This window comes from Acanthochromis polyacanthus, chromosome 7 (assembly GCF_021347895.1).
Source record: "Acanthochromis polyacanthus isolate Apoly-LR-REF ecotype Palm Island chromosome 7, KAUST_Apoly_ChrSc, whole genome shotgun sequence".
In the NCBI taxonomy this organism is placed as follows: domain Eukaryota; kingdom Metazoa; phylum Chordata; class Actinopteri; family Pomacentridae; genus Acanthochromis; species Acanthochromis polyacanthus.
In genome coordinates, this window is record NC_067119.1 from 13,788,674 (window position 1) to 13,806,348 (window position 17,675).

General features: G+C 41.1%; 1 protein-coding gene and 1 long non-coding RNA gene across 3 annotated transcripts in view; both read right to left on the bottom strand.

The window, feature by feature from the left end:
• Nucleotides 1–17,675, bottom strand: part of LOC127534722 (uncharacterized) — a 62,483-nt gene that overhangs the window by 4,314 nt on the left and 40,494 nt on the right. The gene's annotated exons all lie outside the window — the stretch shown is intronic.
• On the bottom strand, nt 2,083–6,801 carry LOC110949969 (homeobox protein orthopedia B-like). 2 transcript variants are annotated; one of them, XM_022192318.2, is made up of 3 exons: nt 6,583–6,801; nt 5,909–6,303; nt 2,083–3,461 (listed from the first exon to the last, which is right to left on the bottom strand). In XM_022192318.2, exons 1-3 carry the CDS (start codon nt 6,656–6,658, stop codon nt 2,958–2,960), a joined length of 975 nt encoding a protein of 324 aa, XP_022048010.1. In that variant the 5' UTR covers nt 6,659–6,801; the 3' UTR covers nt 2,083–2,957. The 2 variants fall into 2 exon arrangements, with proteins under 2 accessions (XP_022048010.1, XP_022048011.1); XM_022192319.2 differs by having other exon boundaries at nt 6,622–6,799.

The following is a 17,675-nucleotide window of genomic DNA, read 5'->3' on the forward strand; positions in this document are numbered from 1 at the left end:
AATAATTCAGCAAATTACTGCAAACAAATTTATGTTAATAGAAAAGGTGGGAACCAACTGTTTAATAAGGGAAAAGTAATATATTTTGTTAATTATGATTAATCCTTTGTTTAACCTCCCAGCATTGTTACAGAAACTCCAATTATAAGTTTACAGGCAGTGGGACTGCTTATGGTAATGCCATATCTCATCAATTACAGTCCCGTGACCATAAATTGGCCTCAGCGCTGGCAACGAGATGAGGTTAACTCGCTGATTAATTTGAGCTGCTGTGATTTCAGGCTCAAGTTGACACTTATACTCTTTGACACAGACAGTGAGATCCGCTCACTCTCATAATGGAAAAATTTTATTTACTTCATTCGGAGCTACTTCTGAGTTTATAGACATTACATCTCACATCAGGAGAATTTAAAATTAAAGCGAAGCAAACAGGGTGAGAGTTTATTTGATTTTATTTGTTATTGCAGAACTGATTGGCAAGTAATGAGGAATTTCAAATAAATGTCAAATGATCAAAAGGTGTAAAGGCTAAACTAGTTAATATTGTTGGTATTTTGTTTTTCTTGTGACGTGCATGTAATGTGGTCAACACTACACAAGCTTGGAGTGATAATGGATCATAAATAATGAAAACATGCCAGTTTACCAGATTTAGGATGGTAATGAGTTTAGATTCATGAATGTCTTTGCAGGCTGTGTTTCTTTGTGGCTTTAAAAAACATTAGCGCAACTATATTTTAATCCATTCTGCCAATTTAGTTGCCAACGCTGTATAAAATAACTGTAGGCCTACTGGGCATAGATAAACACATGCACGTGTACCTCGATTTTCAACCATGTGAAATTGCAAAATACTCCACGGATGTTATCCTCTTTTCTAGATAACACCCAAATCAACATTTTTGTCATTAATTTATTTAATTATAAGTATTGCTTGTTATTTTGGGGCTCATCACTTCAGTGGGATGATGGTTGGTGCACAGGTGGCAGTGCCCCCCATTAACAGCTGTTTGTGCATGAACATTTTATTGCAAACGCACAGTCTTTAGTTCTATATGCCGAATATTTTCACAGTCCCTCTTGCAAAATGGTTGCAAGTTTATTGATTTCTCTAAAGTTGACACAACACAGGGTCAGCTTGTGTTTGGATCCATAGAGCTATAGCTGTCTCCCAGTGTTTTCTGCTTCACTGATCTCAAGTAAACTTGAAGAGTTACATACTGCTAAAACACTGGTGAGGGTCAAAGGTAGCAGTCTAAACAATGTTCCACAGACACCCCAAGTTTGGGCATCTGGCACAAACCAGTTTCCAAAATGAAAACCGTGTGAACAATCATATGAAAGCTATGTAGAGATTCAAACACAATGAATGAATCTAAACTTAAGCTATTTCAGTTTTATGTCTACAAATTGCTGTTTGGAAACCAGTGGTAGACAAAGTGTCCATCCTTTGCTTCCTGATGCAAACAGAATAAACTTTGACCGAGATACAAGTAGATGATAAATTAAGTAAGGTATTAATAAAATAAAGTGGTGTCATTTGCAATAACAGGCATTCCTCTAATAGTCCTATAGGAATCAGGTGGTCTCGGTATTTTCACCACATCTGGAATTCCTATAGTGACCCCTTTGGATATTCTAATTAAGGTATTTTGACTAGATCAACTAAGTAATGTCTTTTTTGCAAGCCAGAAACACAGCAGCAAGCCTTAGACTGAACATAGAGGTCATACAGACTCCAGGCTGGTGTTTTCTTTACAGCCTCCAGTCCGTCCAGTCCGCTCAGTGGGATGACCGTCACGGTTTAAAGCAATGACCGTCACATCACAGCTCTGACATCTTTACCGCTGCTGTCTGCCACCATGAGACCAGTCACCCTTCATAAACCCTTTAACCCTGTCACCCCATCAGCACTGTAAAAACAGCTCTGTAGGTCACTGAGCAATGACCACAAGCAGTGGAAATCTGTAACAAAAATACGTTTTAAAAATGCAGTTACGCACAAAAACGCGCGAACGATCCGAACATTCTCCAAAGGCCATAAGATTTTATACAAAATTAGAATGGAGACATACATCATTCTTGTTTTTGACATTCTTGAAAATTACTTTTATTCGTTTGTTCATTTTGAAATTGGTACAAACCCTTCAATGTGGTGCATTTCGATGTAAGATCAAACATTTAAGAAATGTGTCAAGTTATAGCACATACAATAAGTTAAAACATGTCACAAAAAAGACCAGCGGGTACATAGCAAGAATGTTTTATCTACACAAAACATCCTAAAACAGAGTAGGCCTACTGAAAGATCATATTGTTTTTTTTTTCCCTATTCAGATTTATGCTCCCGTCTCATGCAAACGAGACTGAGGTCACCTAACAAAAGCACCGGTTCGGTCTGAGTGGGCACCATGTTCTCCTTTAATTATTAAATCCACATGCACAGTGCAGGCCTGAGAGCCACGCCGAGAGGCTCACCGTCAGTTTGGTGCGTGTGTGGTAGGCTGTTACCAAAATGTATACCCAATCCCAATTATAAATAACCGTTTGACAGAACACAACGTCACCTGAACACAATAACGTGTGCGTAAAGACACACTCAATGAAAACGCAAATACGACGATTGTTGGCTCTCAGTAATTAGGGCCTATAGTTTAGAGATCATTACAATAGTATTTATCATCAATAGTTGATAAAATCCTTTTGAATTAACAAATAAATAACCCCAAACCCAAGTTTGCTTTCCTCCATTTGTCCATCACTGTTGTCCTTTTATTTTTTTGTATAATGAAGTCTCACTTATCTCCATTTTCTCACATTTCAGGCCTGATTAGTTCACTCGTTCTTTGTTTGGATCTAAATAGCGTGAATAAAAACTGAAAAAAAAAAAAAGAGCCGCAGGGTGAGGCTGGGAGAGGGACTTAGGAGAAGGGTGTGGTTGGGGTGAAAAGTCACTAAGTGAAGCTCATGGACACTGTGTGCTCCAGCGCTTTGCGCCTTAGTGACGCGATGCTTGTCCCTCTCCACATGTCACTGTCCGGGGAGCTACACAGCTGCGGGGAGCCCGATACGTTCGTGGGGCCGGAGAGAGAGGCCGACATTCCTGGGAAATGCGACTGGTAGAGGTGGGACTGCAGGCCGGAGCCGTTGGAGGACAGGCCGTTGGAGAGACCCATGGAGTTTGGAGGCGGGCCTGGACCCAGGCTGCACTGTGACAGAGACTGCGCCATGCCCGGCTGACGACCCAGGGCCGGCGGGAGCTGCAGCTGGGAGACCCCCGGCATCCCCGTGGCCCAGCGAGAGTCGTTGGCGTGGAAGGAACACAGGCTGTTCTCCATGGCGGCCGCGGCAGAGAACTGTGGCAAGCCTGGTGTAGGGAGCAGCGTCCCAGGGGCGCGGAAAACGTTGGTGGTCTTCTTCCTTTTCTTCCACTTAGCGCGTCTGTTCTGAAACCAAACCTGAAAACAGAGAGAGAGAGAGAGAAAAAAAAAAACATCAGAGGGACTGTGGAACATATGGAACATATCTGGTTCAGTGTTTGCATTACACCATAATGATGGCAGCAAAGTGGATGTTCCTGCAGCCATGCTACAAATAGTACTTTTACGCACAATAATATTAGTAATACATGGTCACAGCTAAGACAAACTGTAGAGCTTTAAAAAGACATTATGCTCTGTTAATATTAATACAAGAAATGCATTTATTTATTTTATGCGACAGAAATGACAGAAACAGCAACACACATTCTCCAGCATGTATGTTCTAAATGTGGTCTGTATTGTGTGTTGAGCAGCCAAACTAAATTAACAAGAAATCAAGACAGACCTTCCTTCATTGGAGAGAAACTGCCTTCAGTGTATTGCAAAATAACTACTGTGAGGGGTTGCTGTCCAATAGCTAGTGTCACTGATAAATTTTAGTAACTGTAATTATTATACAGCCTTTCTAAGCTCAAGAGACACTTTTCAAAATAGGATTTTAAAATAATGAGCACTTTATGTGGGTGCAACAGCCAATTTTCGATTTTTAATTGTAAATAAAATACAGAAAGATCTTCCCAGATGGGGTTATTATTGGTGTTCCGCAGCAGTGAGTCCAACTATTTATCTTTCCAACATCTTATTTACAGGCAGATTAACTGAAAAATTGCCCCTAAATATGGTGTGAAGGCTTAAATACAAATGGACCGCATCACTGTACACGCAGCCTACGTGGAAAATATAGGCCTGGGTGACCCATGCAGTCGCGATAGACCCACACCGACCCACTTACACAGCTTAAAAAACACGCACGCAGAAGCTTTATAAAGATTTCATCATCTTCGGCTGTGATTAATGCGCGCGTAAGGCCGTGAGTCGATGCCTCCGTATTAAAAGTGAAATCTCGCTCTCATTCCGCTCAGCCAGCCGTGAAACGTCGCCCAAACCCATTACACTCCGGGGGAAAGAAAATGCAATTTCTCATTCCATTATAAAAAAAAAGTACAATATATTCTTGAGTCCTATTAAGACGTCGCTGATGGAGCATTTTAACGGAGAGGCTGCGGAGGCGCGCAAAACGCCCACCGAAGGCTGCACCTGCGCGGCCCTGCACTAATGTTGACCAACAGGCAGCCGCTCAGGACGCAGCGCTGGATGCGAGAAAACGGATTGATTATTAAGGTGACTAATGATTACACCGCTTTTATTGCTTTCAGCGGGATAATTTGCATGAATTTCACATCACTGGTTAATAACCCGTTCACTGTTATAAATAAGACTGAAATTGGTTGATAATGTGTTTGGTTTATTAAAGCCTGGTATGTTCCTCACTGCTTGTTAAAAAAACAAACAAACAAACAAAAAAACAAGCACCGTGTGTGTTCGGAAAAAAAAGATTTATAGCTTCAGTTTTCGCCAAAATAGAAGCAATTAAATAATCTCAGTTTAATCATTTTGAGTAAAAGTGGAGGCAGATTTGTGAGAAAAAGATGTTAATGATGTATTGTAGAATAGAATGTGCAATGTGTTGGCAAAAATTTAAGTAAAATACTATGAAAACAACAATCAAAGCCTTGATGCCACCTACTTAATTTTATTACTGCAAGTCTAGATTTTGAAGTTGTATGGAAAGATAAAGAACCAAAAACGCAAATCTAAAGTAAGAACTGAGGAACGTTGCCAGCTCCAGTTTCCCCATTTCAGTAGTCAGTCTCCATATTATTTTCTGAAAATGGTAAAAGTGAACTAAATGCTTTTGAGGTTTCAAACACAATATTCTGACTTGATATGAGAAATGTTTCAGCACCTTGGAGAGAGCTCTTTCTATATTACAAGGGGTTCGGGTTCTTTATACAAAACATTGAGCACTATCGGCTTAAGCTTTGACGAACTATGGCACATTAGAACCATATAATGATATTAAAATAATTTTCAGTTGCTTTATTTTCTAAATCAAGTGTTCCTGGAATATTAGAGCACAAGGAATCCTCTTCTCTTTTTTACGCACAAGAATTTCATAGTTACTGAAGCACAATATTGCACTAGTCATAAATCTGAATAGAATAAAGGGTTCTGTCGTTTAAAGTGGACAGTTTTCACAGTAGTATAACTAATTTATGGTTTGATGTAGTGTACTGAGTTCTCTTGCACCCAAAATTTTGGAGACGAGGATCAGTGACAGCTAACTAAACACATATAACTAAATACACATTCTAAATATTAGATGAGACCAAAATATATTTCACAAACGGACACTCGCTCTGGATCCTGTCGTGTCTATTTTGCTTTTTGTCTCCCACTTTGATTTAAAGGATGATTTCTGGACATTTACAGACCATGCATGACCAAATCTGGACCCAAAGCCACACCCTGCCTCGCCACGCTGCGTCCCGTGAAATCCTCCACATTGCTCAAGTGTTTACCTGAACTCTGGACTCGGTGAGACCGATCCTCAGCGCCAGTTCCTCCCTCATGAAGATATCAGGGTAGTGGGTTTTGGCGAAGCTGCGCTCCAGCTCGTTGAGCTGCGCCGGCGTGAAGCGCGTCCTGTGCCGCTTCTGTTTCTGCTGGCTGGCGGTCTGACTGGAGTTCTGCTGCGGCTGCTGCTGCTGCTTCTCTTGCTCCTTCCCGTTCACCGGCATACCGGCAGAGTTGGATCCCACTGTGGCGATGTCTTCGCCCGGCAGGAGAGTGGTCCCCTCCACAGAGTCCGAACCAGGGGCCATGTCTCCCGGATGCCCCTGGTCCGGCACTCCACCTCCCAGCCGGCACTTGAGAGCCTCTCGGTGTCCGAGTAACTCTGCAGCATCCTTCATCCCTGAGAGGATGAGGAGGAGAGAGGATTTGGGGTAAACACGAGGCAAATCTTACAGATCTTTAAATGAAAGTTACAAGCAGAACAAGCAGGTTAAATGACAAAATATCAGCCTATACTCAACCCATACTTTTATACTGTCATTTTGCCACTGATAAATTACTGTAAAGAATAGCTTTGATCAACGATAAAAAACGAACAAACACTTATCTGTTAATACAATTAACTACACAGCCTATCTATCACTTTATCACAAGATTGAACAAGAAGTTGGAATCTTACACTGGAGTTTAGGGCCGGAGTTTAGTGATGATAACTCACCGAGCCGAGCATCCAGGAGGTCGGCGTGAGAGAGCATCGCGTACCGCTCCAGGGCGAAAATGCGCTCCAAAAAAATCCTACAACTTTGGGGGCAATTTAAAAAGTATATATCGTCTAAATGAACGAAAATTCGGTTTGTGGTTAAAAAAGGAGGTCCCTTGCATTATAATGTCCTTTAGAGCGACGGGGAGGCGCTTATTAGTTGAAAGAACCCGTGAGCTTCCTCAAATAAGAGCCAATCAGAGCCGGAGCTTGGAAATGTCAGCGACGTGACTCCCCCCTCTTTTCTCCACTCAGAGGCGCGCACGCACGAACGCGCACAGACCCAAACGCGCACGAAACACTACAATTCAATCCTCTGCCATTCCGTCCTCTGATTTATTAGCTTTTCATGCTCAAATTATTCCACGTTAAACATCTTAATGTGTTTGTTTAATCTCATAGCCTGTGCCATGACAAGACTCCTGTTTGCAGATGGATATACATGTAAAATACTGCAGGTCAGCACATGCAAAAGGGCTTCCTGATTTTTTTTTTCCCAAGGAGGTGCAACTATTTGAACCAGAAAATGTATTGCCATTAAATAATTAGCCACATCAAAATCTCACTTTTCAAACCACTGGACTATGTCAATTAGACTGTTTACGCAGCGTAAAAGCGAAGGATTCATTTCACAAATTAGCTTAAAAAACCTACACGTTAAAACAATTTTCAAGCTGATTACTCTTTATTTGTTTTTACAATTGAGAAGAAAAGCAGATTGAGCGTCTTCTGCGTGTAAATCAGTGCAGATTCAGGTCATAAAAAGAAAAATATAGAGAGGAGATGAGAACAAGAAGCCTTATAACCTCCTCTCAGCACCTCGGAGCCCCACTTCCCTCCCGTCCTTGGATCACAAACAAAACGAATATAGCTCCCCATTCCCCCATGGCAGGTGATTTGTGGAGACAAATCGAGGAAATAAATAAATAAACGAGTACAGATGGATTTAAACTCTGTTACTGATCGGCCGCTTTAACGCCCATCGACTTTTCATCAGCGCGGGTGCAATTAAAGGTATTTAGGCCTGTTTGGTTCAAACAAAATCAGACGTGGTGGACCCTAAACGATTGTGCCCCTTTAGCAGTGGTCCATGAGTAGGTCTATTATACAATTAACAGGACAGCCATTGATCTGCGCTGCGCTCTCGCTCCTCCAGACAGTCCTGGTTAGAGAGGGCTTTTGGCAGATGTCAGGGTGAGCCTGCTGAATAGACCACCGCCTGGGACTAAATAGGTTTCTTTGCAGCCGCACAAAGGAGGCGTCCGAGCGAGGACTCCTCTCTCTCCTCCTCCTGCACCACATGGAGGCAGCTCATCTTTTATGCTCCTCAACCGCAATCTGCCGGGACGCAGGGAAGTAGCCTATATGTGGCACAGCGTGAAAACTTAAGGAAATGGACTGGTGCATGGTCCACTGAGATGAGGAAAGCTGTGACCAGCTCCCGAAGGTTCAGGAGAAGCAATCAGCAGAGGCTCGATTCGTTTGATTCGAGACGTGTAGACCAGCAGATACGAGAGGGACTCTCTGTGTTGGGAGTTGTCAGGCCAAGCGTGCGTGTTTGAAGGGCCTTGCGGAGAGATGGTCTGTATGCTTTGGAAGACGTTTGATTTGCAATTATAAAGGGTGAAGACAAACTACGTAACATTACTGTATAAGAAAGGAACTTTTAGAGGGCTAATATACAATTACCAGCCAGATTCTATCGATTTACAAAGTGTGCAATGTATGAATAATGAATAATTTATGATACAATAATTTAAATAAAAATGAGGCTATTTTAAGGCCATTATTGAGTTTTATGCGAGTTTATTTTCACTGCTTATTATATAGCTATATAATATTTTCTTAATTAGAAAATGAACGTGGTAATAACTCTAGCAGTCACTGATACCACCATTATCATGGGCTACATAATACCAATAATAATAATAATAATGATAATAATGTTGCTGTGCAAGTAGTGTTTTTTTATTTTTGTTCTAAAAATTATCCAAAAAATCCAAAATTATGTATGTAATTTTATAATATACTATTAAATACTGTGTGTCTATTGGAGTTGTTTAAACAACAATATAAAAATGTGTTGGAAAAATACTATGTAGTCATGACATCAATACAAATAATATATAAATATATATTTTAACTACACTTCCTATGGACAGAAGGCACATGTTAAAAAATTAAAAGGTTGCTTCTTTTTAATTTTCAAGCAGACTTCTATGAGGATCTCCATAATAAACGTTGATGTTTTGGTGAGAAAAGGCCGGATGGCTGATTTCCCCTCAGCTGTCCGACCCTCACACTGGAACTTATCGCTGTAATAAGAGGAACCCACTTGAAATGGGTCTATGTCTCACTCAGTCTCCCTAACTGGACCACATCAATCTTCCCCAGTAAAAACACACTCACATACAATCCTCCCGGGTTAATGCGGCGCATCTGAGTGCGGAACGGCTGTTTACACGCGAGGAGACACTTTTAATGGAAGCGCACCAAAAACAAATGCAATTCTGTAGAGCAATTTCAAAGATCAAGAATTCCGTGTCCGCCCTCTCCGCGCTTTTTTAGCAATCAACCTGCGTTAAATCCATTGCTCATATGGGCCTTTTGCAGAACAGGTTAGAATAACACAAGTAGCACGCGGCAGATGCAGCGATCAGAGGCTTTAACACACCTTAACACCAAACTGCAACATGAGCCGGTGCAGGAGGGCTGCTTGTTCCTCCTGTTCAGGCCTATTGCATCGCCTCGTAGGCATCTGCATTCGCTCGGTTATAGAAATCTACAAGGAAAATCGATTTTCCCATCTGCACAAACGCTTCTGTGGCAAATCACGGTGTAGTTTTTTGCAGGTGGGTTGACAGTCGGAGGAATAAGACCAATAAGTGCGTTGCATCCGAGCACTGGAGAAGCGAGAGCGGAGAGCCGCAGACATGCAGACCCATTAGAGGCTTCCCTCTCCGGCCACCCAGCCTGCCTGCACCGCCCCTGCGCATCTCATGGCCCAATTAGGCCCGCTGCCCCTCCGCCTGGTGTCCGTCACTGCTTGATGCGGAGCACAGAGTGGTAATCACGGCATCAAATAAAATAATCAGCAAAGAAGAACGATTTCCTTAATGAGAGAGAAGAGGCGTGTGTCACGGAGAAGGTGCTGTGCTGGAGCCACGACTGTGTGTGTGTGTGTGTGCGTGTTTGGGGGGGTTTATTAAAATAGCAGTGAAAGGTGTCATTAACATGTGGGTGTTCAGAGCCTCAGCAGCTTCACAAATGTCTCATTATTTCTGCTGTTAATAGCTGACCTCAGGCTCAGGTGCTCTATGTTATTCTGACAGCAGCTACTACAAGCTCAGCTTAAAGTTAGAGCATCGGCACCACCTTAAAATCAAACACAAAAGTGGAAGGTTTATCAGTTCAACATACCCAAATAAAAGCATTAACACACAACATTGCAGTTTTAAGAACTGGGTGTCTGTGGCTCTTGTCATCAGGTCTGTTGGCTATTAAAACAATTCCTCCAAAATCCTCAATTGTGACTTCACCGTCTTTGACAGCGTCTTGCATTAAAAGAACAACCTATGTTTATCTATTATTTCATTAAAAACATCAAATTATGTCTTCTGCTATGAAAGAAGCCTCTCAACACCCATTTCTTTCTTCTTTTTTTTTTTAAAGCACCGTATTTGAATTTTAATGATGAATAGTTTGTTCTTCACACAGATACAAGTCATTAAAAGGGACTGGAGAGCCACAAAAGCACATTATCATAGTACTAGGATATACAGTCAACCCCAGATGCACTTATTACATTATCATGCAACATATTGTCCACTGAAACTCAGAGTAGATGGAGCTACTCCAATATTTAACACCAAAACCCCATCTTTGGTCATTTATACATCACTTAATTAAAAGGAGTTTTAGATTTATGTTAAACTATAGAAGCTGAAAAACGACAGAAAATATTTCACGGAGTTAACGAAAATTAAATATGAAGGTGGAATGTGTATTGGTTCAATATAACCAAAAAAGCAATTAATACACATTTCCAAACTGGGTGGATCTGTAGCTTTATATCTGCCCTTTTGTTTGAATGTAATATCAGGAGGTTTGTTGGCTGTTAAACCAACAACCCCTATAGAAAGTTCAATTTTTAGTTCACCACCAGCTTTGGCAGCATATTTGACCTGTTACTACCCATTAGTTCACTAAAACCCCCAAATTGTGTCTTACTGCTGCTCTGCTAGTTAAAAAAAAGGGGCCTCTTAACACCTACATCATAATAAAAGTGCTATGTTTGTGATTTAATGACTAATATTAGTTTAATCCTCACATAAATGCCATCAATATGAACTAAAAAAAAAATCTGACCTGAAGAGATTTGATGATCCCATTCGTCACCTAAATGACTCAAGCAACACAGTGAAGAGGCTGGTGTCACTGGTTTGGCAACACAATCAGTATAGACAACCCCAGATGCATATATTACATCATCATGCAATACAGTGTCCATTGAAACTCAAAGGAGACGAGCTCCTCCAATATTTAATGCCAAAATGTCAATTTTGGTAAATTATTTGCAGCTTAATTTCAATTTGAATAACATAAAATCAATAAAATTCTGAAAATCTTTCACTGAATCGTGATAAATTTGAAATCAAAGCCATTTTCCTCTCTTTCTAAGAACTGGGTATTTTGGAAATACGTGCTTTAAGGCCAACAGCAAAACAAATCTTCCTAGAAATCCGTTTTGACAGCTCCCTGGCTGAGAGGATCTGCTGAGGTTCTGCAACAATTCTGATAAAAGCTCGATTCCACTTCATCACGAGCCCTGTGTATCTCACTACGACTACAAGTTGATTTAATTTCTGTGCAGAAATGTAAATTATTCAATTAATGCCATCTCAGCTTAATCACAGAAACAAACTATTTAAGCAGCAGGATCAGAGGATTCAGCAGCAGCCGACGATTTATTGTATTTACAGTCTGACCTCAGTCATTTCAGCTCCTCCGGCTGTCTACAGATCTCATCCCTTCTCCTCCCTGACACCTTGACTTTCCCTCCAGTTCTGCTCCAGCTATTAGAATATGTTCTTTCTTAAGTCCGGTCATTAGTTAGGTCTATTACTGTGGCTCCATCATTAGGAAGCTGTAATGCATCATTGAAGGTAATGAGTGCTTTACATTACAGGTGCCAGTGAGCCTTAGACACAGACCCCTTTTTTTTCTACACTGCAGCCTGGAAACAACAGCAGCTTTGCTCATTTTAATCACAAATATGTCACAGTGAGGTGATAGTAGCATCACAAAAGACCACCTATGGTTTCTAATATAATATTTTATTCACAATGCAAGTGCTGTAGATGGAGAGAATAACACACATGTACGCTCACACACACGATAATTCCACTTGCGCTCCTTAAAATACCAGATAAAGGGGAGGACTTGGGTCAGTAGTGTCTCTGAGTAGCTTGAAATTAGAAACATGTGCTGGTAATTATGAAACTGCAGCAAAGCCACATCACGCAATTTAATGCCTCAGCAAATTAAAGAATAAATGGGATCAGTCTCTTTGACCTTGCTCAGTCTGAAGTTGATCTACCTGATACTTCAAGTGCGTGACTCACTCATTCTCAGACATACATGTATAGACAGAGGGTGGAAGGTAAGGGTAGAAACAAGAGGGGGAAATGGGACAACATATGCGTAAAAATGAGCCAGAACAATAAAATGCAACCAGATATGCAAATCGTTGTGTTTCTCTTCCAGCCAATTCAAGCTCGTCTCTCAGCTCGCAAATCCCAACACTTTCCCATCCATCCATTCTCTTTATCCTCCTGCTCCTCCTCTCCATCCACTCCGCCACATTTTCTGCTGCTCCTCCGCTAAACACGGCGCGCCACCAACCCCTCCCAAGATTAATTGATCATCAATTTAGCTCTAATTTGGACCAAGTCAGCTGGTAAATGGGGCAGTTTTCCCTGATTGTTAGTGAAATGTGCGCAAGTACATTGATAAATTTTGATTATTTATCAATTACAACCAAATGAACTAAATCTATTGAATAAATTCCAGCCTGATTGCCATAATAGAGTTTGAAAATATGGCTATTGATAATGATTCCGGCTAATAGTCTTTTCCGGCCGCGGTTTGCCGGCTTGTCGGGATGACAACACAAAACTCATTTTTCACAGAATCAGCTGAGTGAGTGCGAGGCCGATCTTTCATTAATCAGTCACATTACGGAGCTGATACGCCGTAATACGCGACGCTTTCCTCACAAAGACTCCAACACTTTGTCATATTTTATGTCAATTACCAGTCATTCCGTTGTGTTCCATCAAGACATCTTGTAATAGTTAACATATGCTAAGGTAAAGCTCCCCCTGTCCCGCCCCTCCGGGAGATCCGCCGGAGGATGCCGGTGTTTGGGGCTGCTGATGATGAAATGGGCCCCTGCTCTTAATTTCTTATTTTCCGGAGCTGAGACGCTTATGGGAAGGGTGGGGCTTTTTTTTTTTTTTTAAATGGACCTGCCACCGTGTTTTCCCAAAGTTAATGGAAAAGCAGCTTGCTGGAAAATAGGAGAAGGGGAAAAATGGAATTAGGTTCAGAGGCTTTCACACACAATAACAAGGGATAACTATGAGCTACGGGCCTATTTCCACACAGACATACAAATTAGTGTTGTCATTTCCTCACAGCCTGACGCCATTAACTTGTAAAAATAAAAAAAATATATATCTTTTTTTTAACCATTTATAAATTCATCCTTAAGGTGACTGACACGACTGCAGAGTTTAAAATCGAATTAGAAAAATGCGCTAAAATGGCAAAAATGTCATTAAATTGTAGAAACGGTGGCATGAAATGTTGCTCCGCGCTGCTCAGTGAACAGAACTGATTTGATCTTAAATGTGTCTTACATTTGCCCTCTCCAGACCTGACCGCTGGGAGGGAGGAAAGAGAAGGAGCGAGCTGGAATAACTGCGATATCAGCCTTTCCTTTTTAATCAATGATATGAGCCCCTCTGCACCAATCATGGCTGCTGGAAGCAACTTAATGATCAGCATTTAGACTGGGCAGGTAAACCGGCGCGCTGTGGAGCCAACACAGGGGCCAACTGCAGGTGAATTAACCCAGTCCACATCTAATATGCTGGTGTCAGCTCTGGTTAGTGCATGGCTAGCTGTAGCCTGTATTGGCAGTGGCATAGCATCCAACATTGTCTCCCTCATATGCCAGCAGGTAGCTATCTATAATCGATGGCCACTTTTAATTGGACAGGCTGTCTGTTAGTGGAAACCGAGCAGGAGGGGAAGACACGCAGTATTTACCACATCCTTATTGTGGATAAATAACTGAGGAAGGTTTCTTTACTTTAAAGAAAAGCCAATCAAAACTTCTGTTGCTGCATGACAACCAATTCTATTTGAGCATTTAAAAATGCTGTAATTGACATAAAGTTACAGGTTGATGCATTAAAACTTGAATATTTGATTTATTCCAAGAAGATGAACTGTATCTGTGCAAGGTTAATACTTTCTCAGTATTCTATTCATCAAAAAAAAAGTCTGTGCAATCCCACTGATATGTGCAATAATGTTATTTTTAGAATCAGCACTTATGTATATTTTGGTTTATCTTCATACATTCTTTAAATGTTTGCACTGTTTTTGCTGCTGTAACACTGCAAATCTCCTGACTGTGGGATTAATATATGGTTATCGTATCCTATCTGTTCATCTATTCATCATGCAACATGATCCAAACTTGATACTAAAAAGTAAGAGCCACATCTATCAGCAGTCACAACACATCCTTAATTATTGCATCCTTTGACATTAAATATCACTTCTGAAAACAATTCACAATTTGCATACCTTCATGCATGTTATTTTAACAATGCTGCAACAAAAATAATCATTATGCAAATGTAATAGAACAGATTTGATCTCTTTCTTATCCAAACCCAACGTGTTCCACACCTTCTAAAAACATACTTAAAGATGTTGGGTTTAAGCCTCAACAGACAGAAATATCTCTAGCAGTCAGTAAATGAAATCAACGACTATTAGCCTCATTTCTACGGAGGTAAGGAGGTCAGGGAAGAGGAGAAATGTGAATTAATTCTCTTCAAGCCGGAACGACCTACTGATGCTGGGTTGAAAGGCTTTTTCATTCCATAACCACACACACACTGTTCATTATTTCCACTGTGAACTCCGCAGAGGTAGGCTGCACTGCCTTGACTAATGGGTCTAAAGTGACTTTTCTCTTATTTTGCTTCTTTGATTTGAACCTCTGAGGTGTGGGCATGGTGCTTTAAAATAATAATAATAATCACACACATCTGTGCCTACATGTGATGAATATTGCCTGAACTGTCCTTTCTTATTTCTCCCCCTTCTGTTGATGGCTGTTACCCCCAATCAAAAGCTATTCTGCTTTTTTCTTTTCTTTTTATCAGGTTACTATTTTTTTAAAGCAGCAGTTTGCCAGCACTGTAAAGAGTCTGGAAGCAGCAGAGACGGAGGGCCACCGGCGGACATGCTGCTTTTGGCGCAGCCTCTAATTGATATTGAGCGAGCTGCTGGTGAGGAGTGCGCAGGGCCACTGCTGGCTAATCTATGCTTTAATCAGCGTGTGTAATGAGAGTGGCGGCACGCTCGGAGAGAAAAGAGACTTACAAGCGACGTCTGTCAGGGTCTGCGGGAAAATATTGGGTCTAATTGTCGTGATTAAACAAAACTAGAAGACGACTTGAAGGTGTGAGGAGACTTTGCTTTCCTTCAGCACCACCTGAGAAAAACAAGGCGCTGTCCGAGGTGCTGAAGTTGGGGACTTCGAAACTACCTGGATCACTCGTGATCATAACCGATTTCAAATCCTCAATTCCTGTTACACATGATACCAGAACCCGATCGCAGATTCTGGTGAGGTAACCCAATTAAGAGAGCGAGGCTGCTATTGTAACGAAACAATCTGTACCGAGGGGAGCGAGAGGGGAGAGGAGAGGCAGGAGGAAGGCAGGCCGCAGGCTGAATAGCAAGCGGGACATTAGCAGAGGTGTGTGTAGGAACACAGTCAGACAATTAACAGGGCATTAGAGATGACGCACGCACATGCGCGCACCCGTTCCCACATCTGTGCATGTAGCCGTGTACAGACGACAGACCTCTTTACCCACGCAGAGCTGCAGTTGTTGCGTGCACAGATGTGAGTGACAGGAGCTGTGGACATTGTATTGCATTGAAATATAGCACATTCATGAAATTTTGATTTGTTGTTGACACTGCTACACTCTGAAAAGTGATGAATTTGTTAATTTCCCAGGTAAGGGAACAATAAAGTGTATCTTATCTAATTCAAGTTACCCAGTTTCACTACTTAAACACATTTTTGCAAAATAAAAAATGTAATTCAAGTATTTTGATAAACCCATTAAGCTGTGAACATTATTTTTGATGAGTTGCACTGATATACTATTGGTAATTGCATCAACTTAATACTGTGTGCAGATTAAGTTTTTTTTTTTGCATTAGTTGAAACTCAAATTAAGTTGAGGTAACTCAATAAAATTGGCTTTTCCTTTCTTAACCTTGAATTCAAGATTTCAAGTCCCATCCTTTATCCAAACATGCCTGAACTATTTCAAGTAATCATAATTATAAATATATATATGTGATTGCAGTCAAAAAACTATTTATCCGAACTCAATTCAGTTAGTTGGCGAAACATAATTTCTTTATAAGTTGTCATTACTTGACAAGATTGATGCAAACTGTTGCATTTTTATGCTGTTGAGCCCAAACATCATCATTAAGAGTCTAAAAGCGTTTGGTTGGATATTGAAAACATCAGATGTACACATATTATCTTTTAAAATGTGCCAATTGTCTCCAATCAAGGAAAAACATGTCATTTTAGAGGCGGAAATAACATTTGTTTTTATTGTCTTCATTGCAGGGCTCTTGGGCTTCACTGCATGTCATTGTGCATGCGTTTCCATTTTTTTTGTCCACAGTATCAGCAGTAAAAACAAAAAGCAGCACGGGGCAGCCAAGCGCCATTTTCCCACCCAGAGCCTCAGCAAAGCTATCTGACAGTCTGCCTGCAGCTGAGATTAGCCTCATCTATCCGGTGTCAGTGACGGTCGTGTCCAGAAAATCACAGCATAAACGGGTCTGACTGAGGTGTGTGTGAGGGAGAGGGGGGAGAGAAGAGATGGGGGAGAGAGAGGTCAACTGATTACTCATACAAACAGACTGAAATAGACTGCACTGCTGTGGGAATGTGTGTGTGAGGAGGGGAGGGATGAGCTGGGTTTCCATGTGACAGATTCACCTCAGTGTTCCCCGGCAGCAGGGTCCACTTCCAGTCCCCAGTGCCAACACTTTGTCCTATCATCAATCACACCTGCGTGGATTCTAACAGCCTATAGCATATATATATATATATGAACAACACACACACATTCTTGTTTCCCTTTCCTATACCTGATCAGCATAACCCTTATTTCAACAGCCAGGCCTGCTTTGCTTTTTATTATCACATAACTGAGGAGGGATTTCCCCCTCTTCCAGCAAAATGAGATATCCAGCAGTCCACAAAAGTGACAACTTCTCCAACAAAATGATTGATGGCACAAACTGGAAACAAATCATGGCACTTTTTAAAGGTGAGGCGGCACCTGGAATCACTGGCTGACAAAATGATTACATTTACACAAAGTGCCTCGTGGAAAATTTAAGAGATATGACTGATGAACCTTGTTGTTATAAATGATGCCGTTTTTAAGATCTCCTTAGTCGTCTTATTTAATCATTTGCAAAATGAGGATACAACAGGAGGATTTGTAGTCTTGTAAAATGTGGGGTACAAATCTGGTGCTAGGAGTTAAACCATATTTATTGTAGTTTTAATGACAAATAAGTTCCAGAGGTTGCTATTAATATTCTATTTAAAAGTTCCAAGCCTGAAACCTTTTTGAAATAGGTTCAATTATTTCAAA